We start from the raw sequence: 25664 nt of genomic DNA, 5'->3' as shown, positions 1-25664 counted from the left end.
TTTGTGGGCGTTTGATTCAGACGGTCGGTGACCTGAGAGGGTGATGGGTTATGTACGCTAACAGACTGTCTTCGACTCCATTTGAAACCGTGCCTTTTCATAAAGAGAAGAAGTGTAGGTAAGGGGTTTGGACTTCAGGCAAAAGGTAATCAGATAAAAGCTGCAGGATTCTTTCATCTGGGTCCTGGGCGGTGGGTGTCTCCCCGCCCCCCCTCCCCAGCACAATGGCTCAGATACCATCCTGACCTCTGGCCTGTCCTCCTTGGGCACATAGAATTGATGGGGTCTCCTGGAGTCAGGGTGGGACATACATTCAGTTCCTGGAACAACAGCTTTTTACAAGCTTATTAGCTGTTACCTAAACTAAAATTTTCCAACTCTTGAGTCACCCATCAGAATGGGGAAACTCAGACAAGAAAATTAAACAAGGCCAAACAGTTCGAGCAATTTACAGCTAGCTGGTGACTCGCAAGACCTTGTCATCCCTACCCGGAGAATCCGTAACCTCCTGGCTGTAAACTTCGGGCGTCCAGGGGAGAGAGCAATCTGGAGCATTGGACTTCTAATTCAAAGCTTGTAGGTTCCGGTCCTACCAGACTCACCAGAACTAAACCTGGAGGGCAACCCAGTCCAGGCCTCCGGCCGCCTGCCGCTGCTCAGCCGAAAAGCCGAGACAAGGATTGGATTATAACTGCTATCAGAGACTAGCAGCCTGAGAAGGTGGCGGGTTAAGACCCTAACATCCCCATTGCTCTGAGCTTTCAGAGCAAGTTTATATAGGGTAAGAGTGGGAATTCGGGAGGGGTAAATTCCTAGGGGGAGGGAAGGCTTGCTGCTTCTCTTGGGAGAGGGAGCTGAAAAGGAAGTCAGCAGCTTCTCCCCAGCCGCCTCCTTTGTTCTGGTGTTATTTCTCCATTTGCATTAGAATTCCTCTCTTCCCCCGGACGCCAGCCGGGACTTTACAGCCAGGGAGGTTACCGATTTTCTGGGTAGGGAAGATAAGGTCTGGCGATCCACTAGCTGGCTGTAAATTGCTGAAACTGTTTGGCCCGACTTAATTTTCTTGTCTCAGTTTCCCCATTCCACTCGCTCAGACATTTTCCCAGCTTCTTACTGTCCTGTCCCATTGCAAGAGCACAATTCTGGAGCTGCCAGGATTCCCTGCTGTGGGAGGAGGCGGGAGGGATGGGGGAGGAGCTTCTGAAAGGGCGGGGGAGCCGGGCGCCCTCCACCTGGCTCCTGAACGCTTTGAGAATCCGGTAGCAGCCAAGGGCCCTCTCCCAGAAAAACGTGCATATGTGTGCACACATGTCCACATGGAGACAGGCGCACACGTTTGTACGTGCCCGCACACACATCCACACAGGAGTGTATTCATTCTTGAGTTTCCACACAGGCATGCACACTCACACGCTCACAGACACACCGTGCTACAAGGAATTTCAGCCCATTCCTGGACCCCCGTCCCCCAGGTAATGCGCCCCTGTCTAATCCATTCCCTCTATGTGACAAGTGTGGAAACAGACTAGATGAGCGGGACTTGTCCAAGGTCACACAGAGAGTCTAACCCTCGTACTGTTACCGAACAAGAGGAGGTGGTCCGAGGGAGGGGCAATACAATATTTGGCCCACCTAGGGATGCCCAAAACTGCTGTACAACAGGGGCCCCTCCCAAAACCAAAATACTAAAATCTACTGGGCCCTTCTGTCCGCCGCCAATTGGAAACACATCTCTTATGCCAGAGATTTGTGAAAAGGAAACAAAATGTTTATTTAATGCTATTCAGGCTACTAAAATATCAAAGTCCTTTAGGTTATACACCTACACCCACACAGCGCTCCCTTCCCTCTTGTCCCAACTCCGGGTACCGTAAATCAGGAAAAGAGCACACGTCTGTGTTGCAGGCCGCTGGCACCGTCAGCTGTGTCACCGTGCAGGATCTCGAGTTAATCCCAAGTACTGTGGTACCCTCTCATGGTCCACTGGCAAGAGTCCTTTGTATCCAGTTCCAGTCAAAATCTCTGTTGCTTTTCAGGCCCCGCGGCCAAAGGGGGCACCCCAAAGCCGTGTGGGCCTCTTCTACAAAGCTGCAGGGGTCCGCACTCCACCAAAAGCATGTGGCTGTCTTCTTCACCTGGCTGCAGGGATCTCCATTCTGGCAAAGCTGCGTGGTTTTTCCCTTTCACCTGGGAAAGAGGGGGTCCACACTCCGCCAAAACCACGTGGTTCCCTCTTTCACCCCACCAACAGGGGGTCCTCACTCTGCTGAAACCGCGTGGCTCTCTCCCAATGGCTGCCGTGCCTGGCTCTTAAATCCCAGCACCCTTCTCTCTGTACCCCTATTTCCGACTCCTCCCAAAATCAGTTACACCTGCCAGTATTCTGTATTAATACAAGTTTACTGGGCTGCCATCGTTAGTCTGGGCAGTAATCATCCCATGTCCTCGAGCCAATCTTCTCCAAGCCCCTACGAAGCGCTGTAACTTGGGGGGACCTGCCCCCAGTTACATCTTGGGGGAAGTGACTTCATCCCCCTAGCTCCAAGCCTGGCCACAGCCATTTAACATATCCAAGTGACCGCCAGAGGCTATAGATATGTTAAAAGACAATGCCATGGATTAGCTGCAAGGCTGTGGCTGTGCAAAACTGTCCCCTTCCCCCCCAACTCACACCTGTGGGGGTGGGGTGAGGACATCTTATATGTCTCTCCATCATTCCCATACACTTTGAATTCTGGACACCATTCCAAATCTTTTTCTGGGGGGGCCCCCTTTGGCTGCACCCTGTATCAGTACTAGTTCAGACACCCAACCTGGGAGACCCCTGCCTTAGGGCCTTTGTCCCCGGCACTGAGCTGGGTGCTAGGGGACACCCCTCTCGTTCTTGTGCCCAAACAGCTCACAGGGAGGCCAGGGTATCAGAAAGGCAGTGCTCAGGGTCCCCAAAGGGCCCCTGACCCTGTGGGGGGCCACGCAGTGAAAGGAAGTGGAGGGGACTCTGAGATGAGGCACCTGAGCCTCACCCCGGAGGCCGAGGTGGTGCAACGCACACCAGCCCGCAACTCGGGGGACGTTCAGACTCGTGGAAACTCTTTGGTGAGTTTATTTGAGCCAAACTGACGACAACTGCCAGGAAGCAATGTCTCAACAGATTGAGAAGTGCTCTGGATTGAGACATGCTCTGAAAAACGGCAGTTAGCACCTTCATTTATACCCTAGAATCAGAGGAGGGGCCATAAGGCGGTTACGCGGAGTCCACTGGTGATAGATTAGGGGGAAAGCAAAGTGGGGAAACCTCCGGGGTTGCATAAAAGGTAACATGTTGGCCACATCCCTCTTCCACATACGTGGGTGAGGAATAGTTCACAGACGACAATTAACATGACAACAATAGCAAGGAGGGGACTTGTGGTTTCCTCTTGTGCCCCCAGGGATTTGGGAAACTGGGCGTTACCTTGACATTCCAAAGGTCTTTCATAGATGCAAAAAGACAATAGACAGTTTAGTTAAGGTAAAGATTGACCTTTGTCAGGGAAAAAAAATACTGGCCTAGGACTGGAACTGCTTTTAGTTAATGAGCTTTAATTTTAGAACATCCTTTGTGGTTCCTTGAGGGCTCTGAGTCTGTGAGGCGCCTCGCAGGCCTCCCCTGAGCTTGTCAGGTTAGGACACGGCCCCTCCTCTTCCACCTACTGACGGTGGGGCTGGGAAGGCCTGGCGCGCCGAGCGCAGCAGCAGCAGCGGCCGAGGCCCTGAGGTGGGAGCTCTCCAAATGGGCACCAGCAGGGCCTCTGAGCACCGGAAGCCAGAGCAGCCTCCGAGGGGAGGGACACTTGGATTGGGTCTGAAGGTCGAGTAGGAGTTTTTCCAGAAAGGCTCTCTGAGCAGAAGGACTAATATATGCCAAGATGCAGAGAAGAGGGAAGCGGAAGAAGCTGCAGGTGTTTCAGAGGGCTGCACGCTGGCTGCCTTGGGGAGGGGCTGGGATGAACACATGAATGAGGAAATGAGTGAGTGAATGGAGTGCCTGTGCCGGAGGGTAGGAGAGGATGCCACGTCTAGTGACTTGATCCAGCAGGTGATGAGGAAGAAAAGGGACCAAACGTGAACTGAAAACCTCTGCTGCCAGCCGTCAGGAGGCCACCACCCTCACGGCCCTTCTGCAGAGGACAAGCCAAAGCCGTGAGCCGGCGGACTCTGCCGGTGGCACAGGTCAGCGTTCCTCACCCAGACCCAGTGCTGGGCCTGAGATGACTCAGAAAGGGTGGAATGTGAACGTGGCTTCCTGGGGCCCGGCAGCAGCTCTTGAAAGAGATAACAGACCTTGCAGTTGTTCCCAGAGCACAGACAGGTCCAGGTGAAAGGGGCTGGCAGAGCTGTAAGGTGACACCACGTGGGGCCGGCTAATCTTGTATCTCCTCTGAGCTCCGGGCCCTGCACAGCCTCCCGGTCGGGCAGCCTGGCCCCAGAGGAGGGGCTGGGGAGGGAGGACCACCTACTGAGCCCCAGCACGCTGCCACACTCCGTCTGCGGATCGGGGACCCAATGGGAAGGCAGGCGAGGCTGGCGGGCTCCAGATTCCACCGACAGCACTGTCACGTCTGGACGGTGATTATCCCCGTTTTCCAGATGAAGAAACTGAGCTTAGGGCACAGGAGAGACTGGAACATGCAGCAGAGACGTATTTGAACCCAGGTCTTCTGAAAAAAATTGATTTTAGAGAGCGAGAAACATTGATTTTTGTTCCACTTATCCATGCATTCACTGGTTGATTCTTGAATGTGCCCTGACTGGAAGGTGAACCTCCAGCCTTGGTGAATCTGGGCGATAAGCTAACTAGCTAAACTACGCAGCCAGGGTCTTGAACCCAGGTTTCAGTCAGGATCGTTTCAGCTTCTCCACCTGTCAGTACCTGAGTGGCAGGCCTCTAAAATGTTGGAAGGGAAGAAAGAGGCTGAGAGGGAAACCTGTGCAGGTTGTTCCCAGCCCTGGCCAGCTCGCTCAGAGGGGGGCTCCTGGTGCTGCTGGGCCTGGGCAGGTTGCAGGTGACCGAGCAAACCACTTGTCATCTCTGTGGAGCCGGGAGGGCAGGCATGTGTCACACACAGATCCCCAGACACTCTGAGAGCTCAATGGGCAGACAAGCTGTCTTCGATATGACCCCAACCAAGGGCTGACTCTCCTGTGGCCTCCCAGGAAGCCTGGAGTCTGGAAAGGTCGGGACACAAAGGCGGGAGTTGAGGGGTGTGGTCCGGGCAGGGCAACTCCACTCCGGTTCCTCCACGTGACTGCCCTGGGGTGGGGGTGGGGTGCTTGCCTTTAGGTTCCTCCCCCTGCATGGGCCTAAAGGTGAAACTGGACAGGACACCGGAGTTCTGGCTGCCTGTCACTACCAAACCCAATAAGCAGAGACAGGGACTGAATCGTTAACAAGTGGTTTATTCAGATGGCCGGCGATCTGAGAAGATGGTGGGTTCATACCCTAACTGACCATCTTGTCTTTCTTTCCAGGCCAAGGTTTTTATAGCAAGGAATAAATGAGATGTGGTAAGGGCATTTGAAATTCAGGGAAATGTTAGTTGGATTAAAAGATGACTACAGCATTCTCGTCCTGGGTGGTGGTCTTTAGCTGTGCCCCAGGTGGTCATCTCACCCTGGAGCACAACAGCTCAGATATCACCTGGAGTTGCTCTCAGTCCTTCTGAGAACAAAGGTGGAACTGCTTATGGTCTCCTGGAGTCGGGATGGGGGGTGGGGGGGGTCAGACCTTCAGTTCCTGGAACAAAAGCTTTTACATGCATTGATTACTAAGCTTATTAGCTATTAAACTAAAATTTTCCAACTCTTAAGTCCCCTATCAGAAGCACCAGCATGTGGGTGGGGGGGTGCCCTGCTGAGGGGTACAGGGTGTAGCCCACTGAAGCAGGACTTAGGGACACAGCTTTCCCACAGTGGCCATTTTTAGACAGATCAAAATGGACAATCACCATTTTTTTTTAGTAAGTGGTAAGTGTGCACACAGGCGGCATTAATGTATTCATTTTTTTTAATGTATTCATTTTTTTTAGCAACATTTATTGAGCGTCTTCTGTGTGCCCAGGCCTGGACTCTGGAGACAGACAGTGGCCCTGTAGTCATAGTGCCAGCCAAGACTGACTGGATGACAGGCCCCAGGTGGGGCACCCCCCCCATATAGGGGTCCATTTCACCCCCGGAGCAGCCTTGTGAGGGAACCCTCCTTATTTCCATTTCACAGATGAGAAAACTGAGAATTAAGCGATTTGTGCAAAACCTCAGACTGAAACCAGTCACCGCTGGGCGAGAGGGCCCTCCCCAGCAGTCCCTACCTCTCACCTGCCCTCTGGGCAGGGCGGTGCGGTCAAGGGCAGGTGGGCGGGTCTGTTCTATACTTGATTTAAAAAAGAAAACGGAGGGGAGTTGGTGCCCTCAGCTTGGGAGTCAAGTCCCAGGACTGGTTTTTAGGTCACAACAAAATGGTTTCAATTCGGCCAGGCTGCACCCCAAAACTCCACGAGGGTGAAGCCCTTAGAGGGGAGCTGGGGGAGTCCGCCTTCTTCCTTTCTGGTCTTACACGGACACCCTTCAGTAATTGTCACATTTGCATAGCTTGGCTGTCATCTAGTCACCCAAATCACTTCACAATTTTCAAAGGACAAAAAGCCGAGCGAGGTGGGGGCTGGGGTGCTTACTTTCTGGTCTTACTTGGACACCCTCCAATGATTTTCAAATTTTCACAGTGTGGCTATTATCTATGTACCCAAATCAATCTGCAATTTTCAAAGGATATCTGTGCATATCTGTAGCTCGGGCCTTGCTCCACGCCTGCAGGGCCCAACGTTTTGGGGGGAGCAGAGGTCGCCATGGGCAGAAAGAGCACTGCCTAGAAGGCAGATGAATGCTGGACTGCCCCTGGGCACCCTGGCAAAGAGAGCAAAGGAGGGAAAGACCCCCACACACACACATGGGACTGGGGATCCCAGTCTTGTTACCTTGGGCAGGTCACTTCACCTCCTCTTCTTTGCTGGGAGCTGTGAAAATTAAGGGCTATGATAATTTGTGCCCAGCTTAGGACTAGGGGGTGTAGGGGAGGAAAACGTTTTATTCTCCTCTTTTAGCTTCTGTTGCTGGTCAAATGAACACAAACCAGATTAACAGAAGGAAAACAAATTTTATTACGTACATACTGGGGCCCCCACAAGACTGTGAAACCAGGAAGGAGTTGGGCAGTTGGGGGCTTACCTGACCCTCTGAGCTAAGGGTCGGAGGCTTCCCTGGGCCCGGGACGAGAACAGATGTGTGGCATTCAGGTATTTGTGTTGCCTTACAGAGATCGTTCGAATAAAAAGTCATCTTTCATTCTGGGCCAGACACCCATCTACATTTTTTTCTAGGTAATTAAGGGAGGGATAAACATTTTTCTTGAGTCTGCTGGGACTTGATTGCCTTCAGCTCAATATTGTCCACATGCCAAAGTGGCACATTTTGGGAAGGCTTGTTCTGAACCCTTTCAGGGGCCAGCCTCGAGGTTTCTGAGATGCCCGGAACAAACCCACTGGGGGAGCCGGACCTCAAACAGTGCTTCTGTCATGTAGTGCCAGGGATGCCCAAGCTGCTGCAGGAGGCCGGGGGGAGGGGAGCAGATTCTCCCTCCGAGGTCCGGGGTCAGGAGAGTGTCTCTGAGCTGGCCCTTCCGGCTGGCAGGGGCTCCCAGGTAGAGTCAGGGAGCCTTGGAGGAGAGCACGTGTGAGCAGTGGTGAGGGGTCCGCAAGAGGTGGAAAGAGAAGGACCGAGGGAGAGTCAGCTGGAGGGGGAGGTGGGGGAAAAGAGGTGGCTGACACTTTGGAAGTGGAGTGGATGGGACTTGGGGACTGCCTGTGTTCATGGGGACACCTGTGAGTAGGTGAGTCCCAGGGGTGGCACGGAGACTTTGGAGGCGTGCTTAGAGCAGTGCTGGCTGGGGACGGTTTTCAGTTTCAAATGGTTGGGGGAAAGCAAGACAATAATGTTTTATGACATGTGAAAATAATATAAAATTCCCATCTTCATGTTCATAAATAAAGTTTTATTGGAACACAGCCATGATCATTCCTTTACATATCGTCTTGAGATTTTGTGCTAAGGTGGCAAAGTTGAGTCACTGAGACAGAGATCCGATGGGCAGCAAACCTAAAACATTAACAGTCTGGCCCTTCCAGACAATAGTCTGCCCATCTTTGGCTGAGAAGGGGCCTGCCTGGAGAGGGCAGTGGGCCGTGAGGCTGGAGAACAGGAGAGGGGCCATCTGCCCTGCCCAGGCACAGAGTGTAATTAAGAAAGTGGGAGTTCTGGGAGAAGGACCTGTTCCGAAGAATGTTGGAGAAGGATTCTCCAACTGTGGCTTCTTGGCAAGGATGCATGGAGGTGGGCCGTGGGCACCTGAAGCAGGGAGACCAGCTCCAAAAGCCCAGCCAAGGCCCAGGCTGCCCTTGAGGATACTTGCTGAGACCTAGCCTTGAGGGGTCTCTGTACCTACGCCCTGCACGTTTGCTGATGGCCTGACCCACAGTGGTGCTTGATACATACCCAGGATGCCTTGCACATAGGGGCGGAAGTCATTGTCCGGTGGAGCCTCCAAATCAAAAGGAACTACAGGAAGGGCGGGAAGCGAGAGAAGCTTGAGGAGGCCATCTTTGAGCCCCAGCAAGAGCCTGATGGGCCAGAGTGTGAAATAGTGGGCGCTGGGAGAACAGCTGCAGGTGGAGACCAGGCTCAAGAGGTGAGCAGGGCAGGCTGGCTTCTCACTCACCCCTAAGGCGATTGGGGTGAGGTTTGCGACTGGGAGCCCTGCGAGGCCCAGGAGAGAGTGGGCACATAGGGCGTATCCGTGGATAGAGGGAGTCGGAAGGATACAGCAGCCGAAGCCCTGTGGAGCTGGTGTACAGTGGCCACCCCCAAGGGCTCACAGACCTGTGTAGACAAGATAACAGGCCCTGCATTACGCTCGAAACACAGTAAGCCCAGGCCTCTCTACACGTCACAGATGGGTATATACCTCCTCACAGCCGCCGGGGGCCAGGCAAGCACATGACAGGAGACCTAGAGGCCGCTCTGCACACGGTCATAGTGTGCACACAATCGCGGTCCAGGTACAAGCAGATGTACACCGCCGCGCACACCGAAACAGTCCCAGGGACACACTGTAGGCCACATAGACCCGTGCACACTGTAAAACACAGACGCACACATCCACGGACACGCAGACCCATGCATACGCCGGACGCGCACACTCCCTGACCCGCCCCGCCTCCCATCGCACACACACCACCGCACAGGACGCACCGGGCCGTGGGCCGGCGCACGCACGGTCACAGGCAGGGGCGCGCGCGCGCGCGCGCACACACACACACACACACACACACACACACACACACACACACATCTGATCGCACACGCGGGAGGCGCGGAGCAGCGGCGGCCGAGACTCGCCCGAGACGCCCCAGGGCCAGCGCGGCGAACAGAGCCCGGCCGGCAGTGGAGGGGAGGGGGCGCGGTGGGGGCGGGGCGGGGACCCGAGTCGCCGGAACCCGGCGGGAGCGGGCACCTCTGCGCGCCGCGCTCGGGCCTCGCCTCAGCACCCCCAGCGCGCCTCCCGCGGAGCCCTCCCCCGCGCCGTCCGCTCATCGGGTCCCCGCCGCGGCCCCGGGGTGCAGCCAGGCGGGGACCGCGGGACGGGGTGGAGGTGGGGGCAAGGGGCGGGGATCCGGGCCGGGCTGGGGCCGCGCTGCCTGCGATGCCGGGCGCCCGCCGCAGCCGCAGCCACAGCCGCCGCCGCCGGAGCCCGGGATGGGGCGAGAGGCTGCGGCGGACGCCAGCATCTCCCCGCCGGGGGCCCCGGGGGCCGCGGAGCCGCCGCCGCCGCTGCTGCTGAGACCCAGCGGGCGATGGGTGAGTTGACCCTGGTGTTCTGGGGGCCCGCGCCGCAGCCCCTTCATCCCGCAGTCCCGGCCCTCCGCTTCCATCTCCGGGCCGCCTCCTGCTTGCTTGCGGCGCCCCCAGTCATGGCTCCCAACGCCCCCTCCCCGAGCATGACCTCTGGGGCCGGGGGCGAGAGCGTTAGGCTGGGGGGCTTGGTGGGGGGCGCTGAGATAGGGGCGGGATGCTGGGGCTCAGGCGCCCCCTCCCCCAACCGGCTCCTCGGTGGAGCTTTCCCTGGCCCCAGGGGGCAGATCCTCATCCTTTCGACCTTTCTTTTCCTGGTCCCGGCGGGGAGCGTCCCGGAGGCACCCGGCTTGAGCGGTGCTTTGTGCCCTGCGCCCCAACAAACCTCCAGCGCGGGGCGGGGAGTGGGAGGCCTTAGCGCCCGCCTTCCCCACCCCCGACCTGGGGCTGCGGCGGCGGCGTTGGAGGCCCAGGCGCAGTTGGGGTGGTGGGCGGGGGCAGGACTGTGGTTGTCGTTGGGGACCAAGCAGAGGGGAACGGGAAGAGACCCGCAACTGCATTGCCCAGGGCAGGGGAGGGAACCTGGCTGGGGGAGGGCGCTATAAATATCTGCAAACCGTGAGTTCTGGAACCTGGGGTGGGGAGGGGAAGGGAGCGAGTCTGGGTGAGTGGCGGGGTAAGGGGGTGCCTGAGCTCTGGTTCCAGGGGAAGCAGAGATGGGTCTCAGCCAGCCTTGGTGACCTGAGGTCGGGGGACTCTCTTAGCCCTGCAAGATGTCCCAGAAAGGGTGTGGGCAGGCACACTACCCCAGTGAGATCCCTGCATGGTCCCCCAGAACTGGCACTCTCTGAGCCCCCAAAGCACTTCTCCTCTCTCCTGGGACACTACTCAGGATCTGCCTTGAGGAGGGAGTTATGGCCACTGGTGTGCCACCTCCCCAAGGGCAGTTACTAAAGATCTGAGCATGGGGCCAAACCTAAGGGTGGAGGGAAGAGCAAGACAATCCAGCCCGCATCCCACCTGGGAGCTGGCCATTCTGTGGGGTCATTAATGCTTCCAAATGCTGGGGGGGGGGGGCGGAGGCACAGGGTTCTAGGGAAGTTGAAAGAGGTGCTGCCGGCCCAAGCAGGGAGAGAACTTGCTGGACGAGCTGATAACTGGAAGCAGGAAGGGTCTGTTCATTTGGTAGAAAACGTAGGAAGGGCATTTGGTCAAGGGAATGGCATGAGCAAAAGCATAGACAAACCAGTGCCCGGTCTGTGTTGAGAGATGGAGGTGCGGGATTGTCAGGCACTGCAGGTGGCCCAAGTGAGAAGCCAGATGCAGAGGGGGAGGGAGCCAAGGCCTCAGGGAGGGAAGGCCAGGTGGGGAGGAGGTGGTGGGCCACACCCCTGGTGAGCTGGCACTCTGTCCTTCCGAGGGTATGCCCAGTGTCCCCGCTGTGGTCAGTACTGCTTGACCCGCGCTGGGATCCCCTTTCTGGGGTAGTTGGACCACCTCAAGCAGTCAGCGTTCTGAGTCTCGGTTTCCACATCTGTCCAATGGGAGAGTCTTTCCTACCCGTGTGGAGAGACTGCGTGAAAGAACAATGTGCGTAGGGTGCCTGGCACCTGAGAGGTACTGGCTGCTGCGTTGGTATTTTTACCTGTAAAACGGGGACATCGATGCCAGCTGGCAGGCTGGGCTCACTTCACCGGGTGGTGGTGAGGATCATGTGCGGGCTGGATGTGACTGGGAGGGAGCCAAAGGCTGGGGGGGGAATCCTCCTTCCAGGAGGAGAAGAGAGAAGCAGGAGTGGCTGGGGGCCGTGTTGTCCTCACAGACATCCTCTCCTTGCTCCTCTGGGTCCCCACCACCTTCTGGCCTCAAGCCATGTCATTCAAGGGACCCTGCTGTGCACTCCAAGGCCAAAGCCTCTTTGTTCCCCATACTGCATGGTGCACCCCCCACCCGGCCAGCTCTAAGCCACCACATGGGGACCAGGGCTATTTTCCAGAAGTTTCTTCAGACATACAGGTCAACAAACATGACTCCCTCCTGTGAGGGGCGCTGTGCCAGGCAGCCAGGTGGAGAGGATGCAGGCCTCACGCTCAGGAGTTTAGAATCTGGCTGAAGGGCAGATACCACTGGACACCCAAGGGCTCCCTAGCGCTTTGGGGAAGGAGGAGAGGCAGTCGCTGCACCATGGGGTGGAAAGCAAGGATCCTGCATCCAAGGGCCCAGGTTCCAATCCTAGCCCCGCCACTTCTCACTGGGCGACTGTGGGCTGTGCTTCAGTTCCTAAAGTGCAACGGGGAGAACGATCGCCGATCGTTTCAACGTTTTGGTTTTGGTTCAATTTCTGGTGAGTGTTCACGACCCTCCTTGCAGAATCAGTCTCCATGCTCCCACCCCTGCCCCCTCTGAGACGACACAGCCGGCCACGGTGCACTCCACATCCCCGTTGTCCTCCTCTGTCTGGGAGTCCCCACGGGCAGGGGCCTGCCTTTCTGTGTCCACGCTTGGGCAGAGGGCCGTGGCATGCTGGCATCTGGCTCTCCGAGGAGCAGCGTCGGCCCATTTCTGTGTATAAATCTTCCCAGCAGGGCCCGTTTCAGATTGCCGACGGCTTAATGGTCTCCTAATGGAAGCAGGTGCACGACAGCTTCAGCACCCAGGCATTTAGTAGGTGCTTCATAAGTGGTGGTCGAACAAGAAGGACAGGCCCTGGGGACTGGGAGACTGTCGGTCGGCTGGATCTGGGGAGCTGCCTGGCCATACTGTCTGGAAGAGGGCCTTCAGGGGCAGGCGCTGGGCAGGCCGAGGATGGGGCCAGAGGCCACCCTGAGTAAACACCCTCAGTGGGACCGACGGCAGAGGGGATGGAAGGCTGTCATCCTCCTTTCTTGGGGCTCCACACCTCTGACCCTGCCTCACTCTCACTTGAGGCCCTTCTCCCAGGGTCTCCCCTTGACCTTGGCCTGGCCTTGGGGCTTTGCACAGAGTGGCCTTTCTGGATCCCAAGATTTCGCTTAAGAGAGCTCTGAGATGTGGTCCAAAGAGATCTCCAGCCTCAGATTCTGTTCCTTCGCTTTTGCTGTTTCCTCTGCCCGATGTTCCTTCTACTCACTTCTGCCCCCTGAAACTCTGTCACCCAGTAAAAGCCCCTTTCATGAGGCCAGCCATCCACCCCGAATCACACAGACCCTTCTCTCCTTTCTACTGTCATCCCTGGCCTCACAACCCCTCTCATGGGCTCACCCATAAAAATGCCAGCAGCCGACATTTGTGGCATCTCTACAGCAACCCATGGCAAGAGTACCACGGCAGTGCTCTCTGCAGATGGGGACGTCGAGGCACCGTGTCTTGTTACCGCTGACCTGTCCTTTACGTCTTAGCTTGAGCGTCGCTTACGTAGGGAGGCCTGTGAGTCTTGGTCTCCTGGCCGTGGGCCCGCAGAGCACCGTCCCTGTGTCCTCACCACGGGGGTCCCACTGGCCCGAGCCCCGCAGACCTGTAGGAGCTCCAGTGAGACGGTGAACGATTTTCAGCCCAAGGGAGCAGCCCTGCTCTTCGGGCCGTCCCACCCTGTCCTTCATCCCCGGTGGAGGAGACTGGCCCTCCGAGGGTAGCCTCAGGCTACGGCGAGGCTGTCACATGGACCCTGCTTGTCCACATCTCCCAGAAGGGGACAGTGAAGCTGCAGGAGGGCTGAGAGCCTGCTGGTGGCAGGAAGCAGGCCAGGTGGGAGGGTGGTGAAACGCTGCCCTGGGGTCTAGAGGGGGGCCCACAAGGGAGCCCGAGGCTTGCCCAAAACACAGGAGGTTAACAGGGTCTCTCGCATGGAAATTTCCCTGTTGGAATGGAAATTCCTCTCTTGTTTTCACTTTTCTTCCTAAAAATAAAATGGAAACAATAGCAATTATTTATATACCTAATTACTTTGTTATTTTAGGAATTCAGAGCTTTTTTGGCTCAAGACTGGTTCCCACTGAAGTGGAGTCCGTGGGGGTACGGGCGGGGCGGGGTGCAGGCCGGGAGCTGGGACCTCCTCGGGCCTGTCCTCCTGCTGCCCTCTCGGGCCGGCTGCCCGCCCGGAAGTCCCCGAAGGCGCAGTGCAGACCGGGTCTGAGCAGTGTGGGCGGGGGCGCAGAGGCAGTGGCAGGCTCCCGGGTTCTGGCTGACAGAGGCCCGTGATAGATGATTTTCCAGGCTGTTCTCCCCACTTCAGCCTCCCAGTCATCATAATTTGCTGCTATTTATTGAGCACTTGCTGGGTGCTAGGCACTGGGCCAAGCGCTTTGTCTGCATTATCCCATGAAGGCCTAACCTCCCAAGAGCTAGTGTGTCTCCTCCCTGTTCTGCAGTTCACGGGAGCCCAGGACCCAGGGTTCAGGGCTGGGAAGTGGTATGGCTGGGACTGTAGGACCCCAGACAGGGCTTTCTACCTAGGTCCCCGTGGTCACCCAGAGGGGACTGCTCTCTGAGGCTTGGGTGCCTGAAACGGCTGCCTCACCCGTGTCCTGGTGGCCTGTAGGCCACCCACCTCTGGGCTCTGCGCCCTCTAGTCCACCCGTAGTCCTGGGGCTGCTGGAAGCCTCGCTCAGTCTCACCTGGGCGGCTTCAGGAAAGTCCCCAATCCCCGGGCCCCTCCCACCCTGCTGAGTTAGAAATCCAACCGGAGAGGGAGGTTGCAAACCCAGTTTTTAAAATGCTGCCTTGGGGTTTAGAGGCCTGTGGACTCCAAGGCCCACTGTCTGGCCCCATGGGGTCCGGGCTGCCTTAGGAGAGCCCCTGTCCCCTGGGTTGATGGTCCCTGTGACTCACGCCTCTGCTCCACGCCGCCCCTGCCCCCTAGCTCTGCACACACCGTGACGACCCCCACCCTGTACCCCCATTGCTTTTTCACGGGAGCACCCGTTGCTGCGGTCTCCCCTGGGAAATAAAATGGGTCCTTGCTGGCTGCAGAACCCCCCCAGAGCTTGCTCAGGGCTCTGGGTCAGCCTCTGGTGGCTGCCCCCGTCTCGCCGCCTGGGTGAGTCGTGGCTGGTGACTGACGGTGGCCGGCAAAGGGAAACCAGCGGCTTGGGCTCCTGGGCTGGCACACGTGCGTGTGCTGGGAGCTGGCACCATGCCCAGCACGGAGAAAGCGTTCACTCAGTGATTCTTAACTCTTTGTGGAATGGTGAGTGTGAGCACGTGGCGTTGCGGCTGGTGTGGGCGAAAGCTTGCGAAGGCTCCGTCCCACGGTATGGAAACTGAATCCGAGACGGGAGGGGTGACTAGCCAGGGTCACGCAGCCGGGAGGTGGCTCTTCGGGCCAGAGTGTCCCTGACTGGCAGAAGCATGACTAGGCCTCTGTGGCCCTTGCAGTTAAAAAGCACTTCCACACCCACCAGCGCCCTTGGTTCTCATGTGGCTCGGGCATGGCTCTCCTCACCTGTGCCCCCAGCCCAGGTTAGAAGACCCGCACTGGGGGGCGTCCTGTGTGCGCAGGGTGGGGGCAGTGAGGGGAGGGCCTCTGCCCAGGCCTGTGGAGACAGAACCGGAGCAGCCAGTGCTGGGGGCCCACGTGGCCAGTAGGGGCAGAGCCAGGCCTGAGCGCAGGCTGGAACACGGGTTGGCCCCGTCGGCTCCTCCAACAGCCAGGACACTCTTCCGTCTCGAAGCCGAGGCCCCCGGTGTGCGGCGGGCTGGTCCAGGGTCACCGCCTTCTTCCCCAAGATGAAGACCAGAGAGTGTGAAGCTCTGCCATGGCCGGGAGGGTTGGGGAGCCTGGCAGGCAGGCTTGGGCCACACAGAATGGCCACTGCAGAGTCATTACACAGCAGGGGCTGGCCCTGAAGGATATCCAGGCAGACTCCCTTTTAGGGGTATCGAGGGGCCAGGCCTCCTCAGGCTGGTTCCGGGGCCTGGCAGGTCACGGCTGTCCGAAGTGTTTAGGGCCACATGTGAGCACGGGCCATGGCCCTGTGGCCACCACTGCGGGGAATGTGGCAGAAACGCCGGCAGTTGCCTCCTCCAGGCCCTGGCAGGTGGGGACGGCAATGCACCGGCACCCAGACCAGAAATCCAGGCACTGGCTTTCTCCTTGGGCCTTCGCAGGCACTTGGTCTCTCTGCCCAGGATGCCCTTCCCCTCTTCTCCTGGGCATCCCTTAAAACCCCTCCAGGCAGCCATGGCTGATGCCCACCCCAAGGGGATTTCTGTCTGTCCCTACGGATGTGGGAACCTTGCGGGCAGGGCAGGTCTGTGGAGGGCCTGGTGGGACATGCTGGTGGCAGGGAGAGAGGACTGGGCCGGGAGGACGAGGCCAGGTCCACAGGCCAGCAGTGGATCTTACCGGCTGGTCCTTCTGTCTGGATGACAAGCCGTGGAGTTCTGGGAGAGACCAAGGGGCCCCTGGTGCAGCTCCCAGAAGCAACCATAAGGTGCAGCGCAGTCCAGGGGACTGTCACCTCATTCCAGAGGAGGCGCCAGGCTGGGGAGCCTGGAGGCCACGTGGCCGGCTGAAGCTACCCATTTCACAAAGGGAACCTTGAGGCCTGGGACCGACCCGCAGTGCCACGGAGAGTGGCCATGGGTCTCCTTTGTGGTGTGGAGGGGGGGAGCCCGGGGCGTGGGGCTGCACTCTGTTCCCGCCCCCCAGCCTGTTCCAAGTCGGAGCCTTTCTCAGTGGGACCTGCCGGGTCAGGTCTGTGTGGGGGATGGGAAGGAACCGAAAAGGGCAAAGTCCCCAGGGCGCAGGGTGGCACTTCAGCCTTTCAGGGTGGAGGACAGTGCGCCACAGAGGAAGTGCGCGTCGCCCCAAAGCCGGCAGGAGCTCTGTGTCGGTGAATCGCTGCAGCACGGAGGTGCGTGGGGAAGGTGCACAGCATCACCTTCAGCGTCGGCCCAAGAGGTGGCGGGCGGGACGGCACATGCTACTGTCCTGCCTCTTCCACCGCAAGCCCCAGATTTTCTAGAATGTGGCAAACTTCTATAGCCAAGAGGATAGGGTTATGCTTTGAAGGAGAGAGGGAAGAAGAGGTGCCCTGAGAACAGCCAGCTCACCATATGTCTGTTCCGGGGTTGCCACTTGTGCAGGGTCTGCAGAGGTGCCCACTGTGGGGTTGCATCAGTGGGCTTGTCTTGTCCCCGGCACACCCCCCGGAACAGGTGCGTGTCTCTCCTTCCTGGAAATTGCGTCAGTGAGTGTCCAGGCCTGGGGCTGCTGGGGTGCAGTTCTGCTCGCATTCAGTCCAAACCTCTGACCCCCCTCCTAGGGTGACGGTCTGGCCTTCACTCCGCTCTCCCATGTTCCCCTCCCATCCTGAGTTCCAGCCTCGGGACCCTTGCTGTTCTCTGCACACGGTCCTCTTCTGCCCGCCTCCACCCTTTGATGTCCCAGGCCCCCTACATGGAGGCCAGCCTACCCCCCTGCAGGTGCTGCTGTCCACCTGGGAAGCCATTCCTGCCCCTTCTCCCAGCCAGCGCCAGCTCCCGGGCCGTGGGCGTCACCTCCATCCCCGCTGCCCAGTGGGAGCACAGCATCGCCATCGACCACCTTCCTGACCGACCAACCCTGTCTGGAGGTGGCCCCGCTGCGACACGGTCCAGCTCTCCCTTGTGTTGCAGGTGTTCGTCACCTCAGCTGAGCCCTGATCCTGGGTGGGGACTCCACCTCTGTCTCTCCCATGGCCCCTGACTCTACCTGGTACAGGGCACTCATGCATCCATTCAGCAGTTACTCACTGAGGGCCCACTGTGTGCCAGGGGCGCGGGCAGACCTGCCCACTTCACGGTGTAGCAGGTCTGTGCTTCCCAGCAGAGGTTTCGTGCATATCACCTGCACACGCACACAGCTGAGCATCTTTGTCATGGGTGAATGTGTGTCCCTCAGGCTGAACCCCTGTGCGATCTTGCTAGTACCTGGGGCCATGCCTGGTGAATTCACTCAGCAAGTGTTAATCGAGTGCCCACGAGGAAGTGCCCTCCGTCCTTGGGGGAATGCCCGTTTTGTTCGGCCACGGCAGCACGGACTGGTGGGGCCGGGGCCAGCAGGGGTGGGAGCAGTCAGGAGGGCGTCCTGGAGAGACGAGCTGGGGAGAAGGGTGGGGAAGAGCATTACGTCTGCTAGACGCCCTCTGCCCCCACACTGGCCCGACTCGCCCTGCTTGCTGCCTGAAAATGCCCCTGAGGGCTGATGGAGCAGTGGCTGTGAGCCCCGTGGCGGGAGGCTGGGAGGAGAACGCGGTGCCCTGTAGAGGAAGTGTGTTGGCTGGAGAACACAGAGACGGAACCCGGGGGGCAGGCTGGAGACTCCAGGCTGCAGAACTTCCTGGGGACCAGACGTCAGAACACAGTGCTCAGAATGTGGAACTTCAGGGGAATGTGGGGCCGCGGGCTTTGACTGGGGACCTTCTGGAACACGGAACATGGATGTCCTCTGAGGTCTGGAGGGAGGGGGTGCTCTTGGGCCTTGGTGAGCAGTAGCTGGGCTGACAGCTCTCCCTGCAGCCCCCTGGTGCTTGACCTTGCAAGCCGTGTCCCCTCTCCAAGCCTCTGTTCTGTCTGTGAAGTGAGGCTGCGAGGATGAGCTGAGATGGAGGGGAGGGGTGCTGCTCTTGGCGCCCAGGGCTTCTCAGGAGGTCAGGGGCATTACGGAGACTGGGATCCTGGCCACCCGACCCCTAGACCAGCCTCGCCCTGTGTGGACGGCTTTGTCGCTGCCATCTTGTGTCGTCTCTCCTCGAAGCCAGTGATGGGAAGCCAGATGCAGCAGGCGGGAAGGGCTGGGCAGCCTGCGGAGCCAGGACAGATGGGCGGCTCCCTTGATATTAAGGAGGCCCACTGCCTGCAGCCCTGCGTGGGGCTCCCTGCCACTTGGTGAGGGCCTCCGGAACGTTCCCAGTGGAGACAGCCAGGTCCCGACCCACGGCAGCTGGTGTTCTCAAAGGCAGGGGCGGACGGAGAGGAGCTGAAGGAGGGAGGAGGAGAAAGGGGCCGTTGTTCCAGCTCCATGGAGGCCTGCCAGGTGCCCAGAGCACGGAGCCAACCAGCTGTGCACCTGCCCCATCCGGACCGCTCCCAGCAGGAGGTTACCTGTGGTGCTTGGGGTCCTAGATCCAAGAGCCGCAGGCTCTGGGCCAGGGGCAGCCTCGTCACCTTCCCAAATCCCTCTGAGTGCCTCGGCCCGCGAGACAGTCAACGGGGTCCGACCACCTACCTAGAACAAATGAGTTGGGGGGACAAGAGGCGCGAAGAATGGCAGCAAGACAAAGGATTCTGATCAAGCTGCAAATTTATTTCAAAATGGAGGGAGTTATATAGAGGAGGGCAGTGGAGGAAGTGCAGTGGATAGGTGGCTTCAAGGCGTGCTCTAGCCTGTGATTGGCCGGGGGGTGCATGGCAGGCGCGTGATCAAGGCACTGATTGGTGTGCCACCCGCATGTCCAGGAGGTGGAGTTCTATGGCTCCTGACTGCAACATCCTGCCATTCAAGGCGTATCTCTCAGGTCTGATTGTATCAGCCTGTTTCAGGCTTATCCCAGCCCCCAACATCTCCTCCCTTATTTTTATTTTTAAGGTGAGGAGTGGACATTAACCGGCTAGGGGGAGGCAGAGGTCTGGCTCCTCCTGAGCTCGTCCCGAGCTCTGAAGCACCCTTTCGGAGGAGAGGGTTGGGGCGCTGACCTCTATGCAAGCCGACTTGCCTCTCAGGAGACATGGCAGGGCCACCTTCGGGGTAGCTTCTCCTTGCGATGCTTTGCTCTGCACCTAGCGGTATCCATTACAATTCATATGTAAAGTATAATGCCAAGAGTTATACTGTTCTCGTAGGAGGTGGGGGTGTAAAAAGGAGTTTATGCACGAGGACATTCTCGGAGAAAACGCTGCGAGTCAGTGCCAGGTTCATTCATTTCTAGCTGGTGATAATGTATCTGGATAGGCTTACCAAGAAGGGAGTTAAGTTGGTCTCGGATGAGGTTTGTGGTGCGCCTGAGAATCCAGGGAGCAAAGGTCAGGAAAAGAATGATAGCTATTAAAGGCCCGAGGAGAGGGAGAAGAAAGGGGAGCAGTCCGTTGAAGGCTGTAAGGAAAGGGCTCTCAGTCAGAGCTTTTCGCCGTTTTTTCAGGTCTTCTTGAAGGGTCTTGATCTTGTCCCGTACGATGCCTGACTTGTTGGCATAAAAGCAGCATCGTTCCTGTAAAGCTAAACAGATACCTCCCTGCTCTGCTGTGAGTAAGTCTAGACCTCATCTATTCTGTAGGACTACTTCTGCTACGGAATCTAATTGGTCTTGAATGTCAGTAATAGTATTTGATAAGGCTTGTACATCATTGACAAGTTGTTTGGAAAGTTTTGTATAGGAGTGAATTGCGACTCCTAATCCTGTAGTTCCGGTAGCTACTGCTCCAGAGACTCCTAGACCAACAAGCAGGGGAATAACAGCTAAGGCTCTTTTGTGTCGTCCTGCGAAGTGGTCAAAAGCAGGGACGGGGACGGGCTCATCTCCTGGGATGATGTCTATGTCAGGTAATAAGGCAGCTAAGGCACATAGCCCTGTCCAATTGGCAGGCAAGGCGGTGAAAGCTAGATTATTACCACACACGAATGCTCGCCCTGGGCCAGGACAGAGGGATGTGCTGTAATTAAGCGTGTGGCTACAATTGGTAAAGCTGGCGAAACCAACAGAAATATCAAAAGAATTATTTTGTGAACTTTTATAGATACAAGGGGAGGAGTCAAAGAGCATAGGCTGAACTCTAAAGGGTATGCTGAGGGTGCAGTTTTGTTCGGTGATATTCAGGGCTGATATGTTGGTGGAGACAGCTAGAGGCATGGGGGTGCCTTGCACGCCGCGGGTGAAAATGGCGGACGCGCCATGTGCTGAAGGCAAAATGGCGGCGGCGGGTGCGTGAGAGGTACTATAAGGAGGCGGTTTGAATGGCGGAAGGACTGCCGCCACGAGTGGTGGCCAGTCAGGATTATTGTAGCGAGCGGCCTCATACTCTAACTCTGCCTGTTCAGAGGGATTTAACTGGTTGCCGGGGAGTGACTGCGGAGAATTTCTTGCCCTTCTTTGCAAAGGCGCTGTATGTCAGGGGGATTATTGTGGTTTTTAATAGTCATTTAGACAGTCGCCTACACGGCGCCAGACACGGGAGTCAATGCTACCCTCCTGAGGAAACTATGGGCAGATTTTAAAAACGAAAGTGAAAAAGGAATTCAAATTTTTTTTACGAACTCTTATCTTGCGCACCTTGAGAGACTCTTTTTGTGAACATGCCTGTCCCATGGCTGCGTCTTACCTTTGAAATGCCGCTGTCGGGGAACGGGGTCCTCTGGGAAATGCCGGCGCGCGCGGTCGAGTAGTCGTGTGAGCCGGGCGAAACGCTGGGCGAAACGCTGCGATCGGAGGGGACAGCGGTCCGCACAGGCGATCAGTGGGGCCCCACGTTGGGCGCCAGTTGCCTCGGCCCGCGAGACAGTCAACGGGGTCCGACCACCTACCTAGAACAAATGAGTTGGGGGGACAAGAGGCGCGAAGAATGGCAGCAAGACAAAGGATTCTGATCAAGCTGCAAATTTATTTCAAAATGGAGGGAGTTATATAGAGGAGGGCAGTGGAGGAAGTGCAGTGGATAGGTGGCTTCAAGGCGTGCTCTAGCCTGTGATTGGCCGGGGGGTGCATGGCAGGCGCGTGATCAAGGCACTGATTGGTGTGCCACCCGCATGTCCAGGAGGTGGAGTTCTATGGCTCCTGACTGCAACATCCTGCCATTCAAGGCGTATCTCTCAGGTCTGATTGTATCAGCCTGTTTCAGGCTTATCCCAGCCCCCAACATCTGAGGACCAGCCTCTCCTGTTGTGTCTCAGCAAACAGGCCGGGAGAGGGTCAAGGTCCTGTCTGGGGTCCCAGGACTGGGGTGGCAGAGCCAGAGTTCAAGCTCATTCCTGCAGTCAGCAGTGACTTGTTGAGCACCTACGGTGTGCCGGGCCCATGGCCACGAGCTGCCGTGGGGAGGACCCTAACCCACTCTGAGTCGTCGCTTCCTGTGCTGCCCCTTCCCTCCTGAGCGGCCTCCCGGCCATCAATCACATCGCTGCTCAGACGGCTGCAGTCCTTGCCTGTCTCCCCTCTCCACCCCCGCCCCCCATGGAAGGGGCCCTGGGAACTCATGGAGGTGAGCCAGCTCCTGGCAGGGTGTGAGCCCCGGGCGCACTGCAGGCAGGACTAGGACCAAAGCCACTTTTCCAAGCCCCAGGCCAGGCCTGAGAGCCCAGCAGCATTTACTGAAAGGTGCAGGTGTGGGGTTTGGTAGAGGGTCATTTATTCATTCAGCAAACCAAGGTTGACACACACCTTCATGTCAGGCCCGGGCCGGGGGAACCCAGAACACCTCTCTGGGTAGCACAGCCTTGGTTTAGGGTAAGGGATGGCGGGGGCAGCAAGACAGGGTCTTTCCAAAATGGAGGGGGTCAGGGAGCCCTGGAGGGCGCCGAGGTCAGTGGACCCGGCTGAGACAGACGGGGATGGGGGTGCAAGGCCGTGCACCGACTTGGAGCCTCCTGGAGGGTTTGGACTTTATCCCAAGGTCAGCGGTTCCACCGTGCAAGGACCAGGCAGCGTCAGATGTGGCTTGTACTTGGCTCGTGGTGGCAAGCCTGGGAGCCCTTCAGGGAGGCTGCTGCCGTTGTCCAGGTGATCGCTGGTGGTGGTGCGGCCAGCACAGACCTGGAGCAGACCTGGCTCAGTGACAGGTGTGTGGGGTCGACGAGAGGGGGAATTCCTGGCGTGGGCGGCTGGGCGCCCGGCACTTCGCTGACGCCCCGGAGGAGAAACTCTGGGGATTCCCGAGGTCCACCAGGCGTTTCTGGGTGTCAGGCTCCTACCCCAGGTCATCGGCTCAGGTTGCTGGAGCCACCATTTGAGCGAGTTCTTTGCACCCCATTTTGCAGTGGAGGGTCCCAGGCAGGATGGAAACTGACCGGACGCAGGCCCTGGCCTTCCCTGTGGCCTGGCCCCATGCCCCGGGTCTGCTCCTCTGTCTCCCAGACCCCACTGGCAGCCAGGCCTCTCAGGACACAGGGGTCTCCACAACCGGCCACCCTGTACTCACGGGGAGGTGCCCACAGGAGCGCCCCCCACTCCTACTGCCCAGGTATGTGGGGGTGCCCACCGCTCCCACGCCCCCAGGTGCGGTGCATGGAGCAAAGCCTCTCCAGCTTAGCTCGGCTCCCCGGCCCTATGCTGGGGAAGGCCCCGTGAGGACAGAGGAGGGTGGGGGTGCTTTCTGGGCTGGAGACGGAGCTGCGGCTCCGCACTGAAGTGGCCCTTTGTATACTGTCCCCGGAGGACACGCAAGCCTGGCGGGGAGGGGCTGGCACTGCCGGGGCTGCCTGGGCAGGACGGGGCTGAGAGGGTGGGGCTTTCTCTGGGCCCCTGGACAGGGGAGGGCCCCCTGCTTGGGGTGGGCATGCACTGGCTGGGCCTGCTGCCCGTGCACCCCCAAACCAGGCGGTACTTTTTGCTCGGAGTCTGTCACTGGCTCTCGTAAGAGTTCCGCTGTCATTCAGCAGCTGTTCACCGAGTGCTGTGCCCAGGTCAGGCTGTGTCAGGGGTGGGGAGCAGCGGTGGCCCGTAACCACGGCCCACAGTGACCCTGCTGTCCTGCTGTGGACATTCCGAGTGAACAGGGTGTGGCTGGGACAAGCAGACCACTAACACATAAACAGGGAGATGGCTTCGCGGCGAGGAGTGCTGCGGGGCAGACAGTCCAGGAGGGGACACTGCTTTAGCTGGCCCGTCACGGAGGGGCAGGTGGCTGGCATGGGGAGATCTGAGGGAAGGGCATTCCAGGTGGCAGGAACTGCCAGCTCCAGGTCCCTGAGACAGGCGAACCCGGGGTGTGGGGGGGACAAAGAGGCAGGGACTGTGGGTGGGGCCGAGTGGACAAGGGGGGGCGCAGTCAGCAAAGAGGCAGGGACCAACCCGACAGGGTGTGTGGACGCAGGAGTTTGGGTTTCATTCTGAGTGTGCAGGAGTGGGGGAGGGAGGGTCCCGAAATTTAAGAATTTCAAGTCAGAATTCTTAAAAAGGGGGAGGTAGGAGGGAGGCCGGTGAGGAGGAGGATTGGGGTTATGTCCTGGGAACCTTTTTGGAGGGAGGTGTCCGCAGGCCTCGCAGCGAGCGCCCCAGCCAGGCACGTGGTGAGGAGCTCAGGACTGGTTGAGGTTAAGGCTTTTCGGATGTTACCCCTTTTAACTGTCACTGAGTGAGGGTCTGGGCTGGTCCCATGAGGAGCCCCAAGGGGTAGGAAGTGACCTGGTCACACAGCGGGGCCAGGAAAAGCAGGGGCAGGGTTTGAATCCAGCCACCCCACCCCCAACCTCTCCTGCCTCCTGAGACACTGGGCGCAGGGGCGTCTTGCACAGCCGGGCCCAGGAGCGAGTTCTTCCCGGGTGCAGGGGTTCAGGGCTCCGGGTTCCGTAGAGTGTGAGTGGTAGGCTGCCTGGGGCTGGGCTTGGTCAACGTCTGTCCAAAGGCCGGCTCCTCTCCACGAATCAGGAAGGGCCGTGTTCTTTCTCTCATCGGCTCTGTTAATGATTACTCACTTGCTCAGTTAGTTATCATGGGCTGGGGCCACCCCCCAACCGCCTTGACTGTGCCCTGGCTGGACCCTGGTCTCTCTTCCTTCTTCCTCCTTCCTCCCAGGGCTCCGCACCTGCCCCTGCCCTCCAGCCTTCTGTCCCGGCCAGGCTCTCCCTGCAGAGATGGCCAGGCCCCTGTGCCCTTGGGAGTCCTCTTGACGGTCCTTCTCACGTGGGCCCTCAGCACCCCACCCTGGTGGGCACCGTCCCCTCTGACAGGGGCCCACTGAGGCACAGAGGGGCGTGGGGCCTGCCCACAGCGAAGTCCTTCACCGTGCGCTGGATGTTCGCCTCCCTGTCGTCCTCTGTGCGGCTGGCTCGGGAGCGGGACTCGGCACACCCTGCGTTCAGGGCAGGCAGGTGGGCCAGTGGGAAGCTTCTCTCCAGGCTGATGGGGGCTGCTCTGAGCAGGCTGGGGTTGAGGGCAGCCCCCCCGCCGGGGAGGCAAGAGCTAACCTGGGCTGTAAAAGAGGGGAGAAGGGGACCCCGGATTATGGGACAGCATCTTTTTTAAAAGATTTTTAGAGGGAGGGGAAGAAAAGGAGAAGGAAAGGTAGAGGAACATCAGTGTGTGGCTGTATCTCGAGTGCCCCCAACTGGGGACTAGGCCCGCAATCCAGGCATGTGCCCTGACTGAGAATCGAACCTTCGACCCTCTGGTTCACAGACCGGCACTCAGTCCACTGAGCCACACCAGCCAGGGCGGGACAGCATCTTTAAAGGCCCTCAGTGCACCCCCCCCCATACGTCCACCAGCAGCGTGAATGGTCGAGGCCCCGCTGCCCAGCTCTCTTCCGAGACAGATTCATGTCTTCGCCCTCCCAGGAGCAGCCTGGAGAGGGTGACTCTGAACAGAGGGACCGCATGCCCTGCTAATGGTGAGCTTGGGCATCGAGCCTTCACGGGCAGAGCAGGAGCTGTTTGGGGGTCTCCTCTGGGGCCCCAGTTTCTCACCCGTGGTCACACACAGACTCCTCCCCCAGTGGCACCAGGACCCCCCAGCTCACCCCACCTGTGAGCTTTATTCAAGCTCTTGCACGTCACTCCTCTGCTTCCCACCTGTGTCCTACTGAAAGTGCCCCGGAGCCCCTTGAGAGAGAGGACACAG

General features: G+C 58.5%; 1 protein-coding gene across 5 annotated transcripts in view; it reads left to right on the top strand.

Annotated features, from left to right (window-relative positions):
• Nucleotides 1-25664, top strand: part of MGAT3 (beta-1,4-mannosyl-glycoprotein 4-beta-N-acetylglucosaminyltransferase) — a 49979-nt gene that overhangs the window by 8423 nt on the left and 15892 nt on the right. The window contains exons 1-2 of one of the 5 annotated variants that reach the window (XM_053662223.1): nt 22602-22666; nt 22865-23067. The exons of 1 other annotated variant lie outside the window; for it this stretch is intronic. In XM_053662223.1, the coding sequence (XP_053518198.1) occupies nt 22883-23067 (185 nt within the window). In that variant the 5' untranslated portion in view covers nt 22602-22666; nt 22865-22882. Of the gene's footprint in view, nt 1-9844; nt 9946-22538; nt 22667-22864; nt 23068-24631; nt 24917-25664 lie in introns of those variants that run through there. 3 more of the 5 variants (XM_037160693.2, XM_037160692.2, XM_037160691.2) reach the window with 3 other exon arrangements.

This window comes from Artibeus jamaicensis, unplaced genomic scaffold (genome assembly GCF_021234435.1).
Source record: "Artibeus jamaicensis isolate MK-2021 breed Jamaican fruit bat unplaced genomic scaffold, CSHL_Jam_final contig_233, whole genome shotgun sequence".
Taxonomy (NCBI): Eukaryota; Metazoa; Chordata; class Mammalia; order Chiroptera; family Phyllostomidae; genus Artibeus; species Artibeus jamaicensis.
Note: the sequence above shows the minus strand (reverse complement) of the source record. Positions and strands in the feature narration are given on the sequence as shown.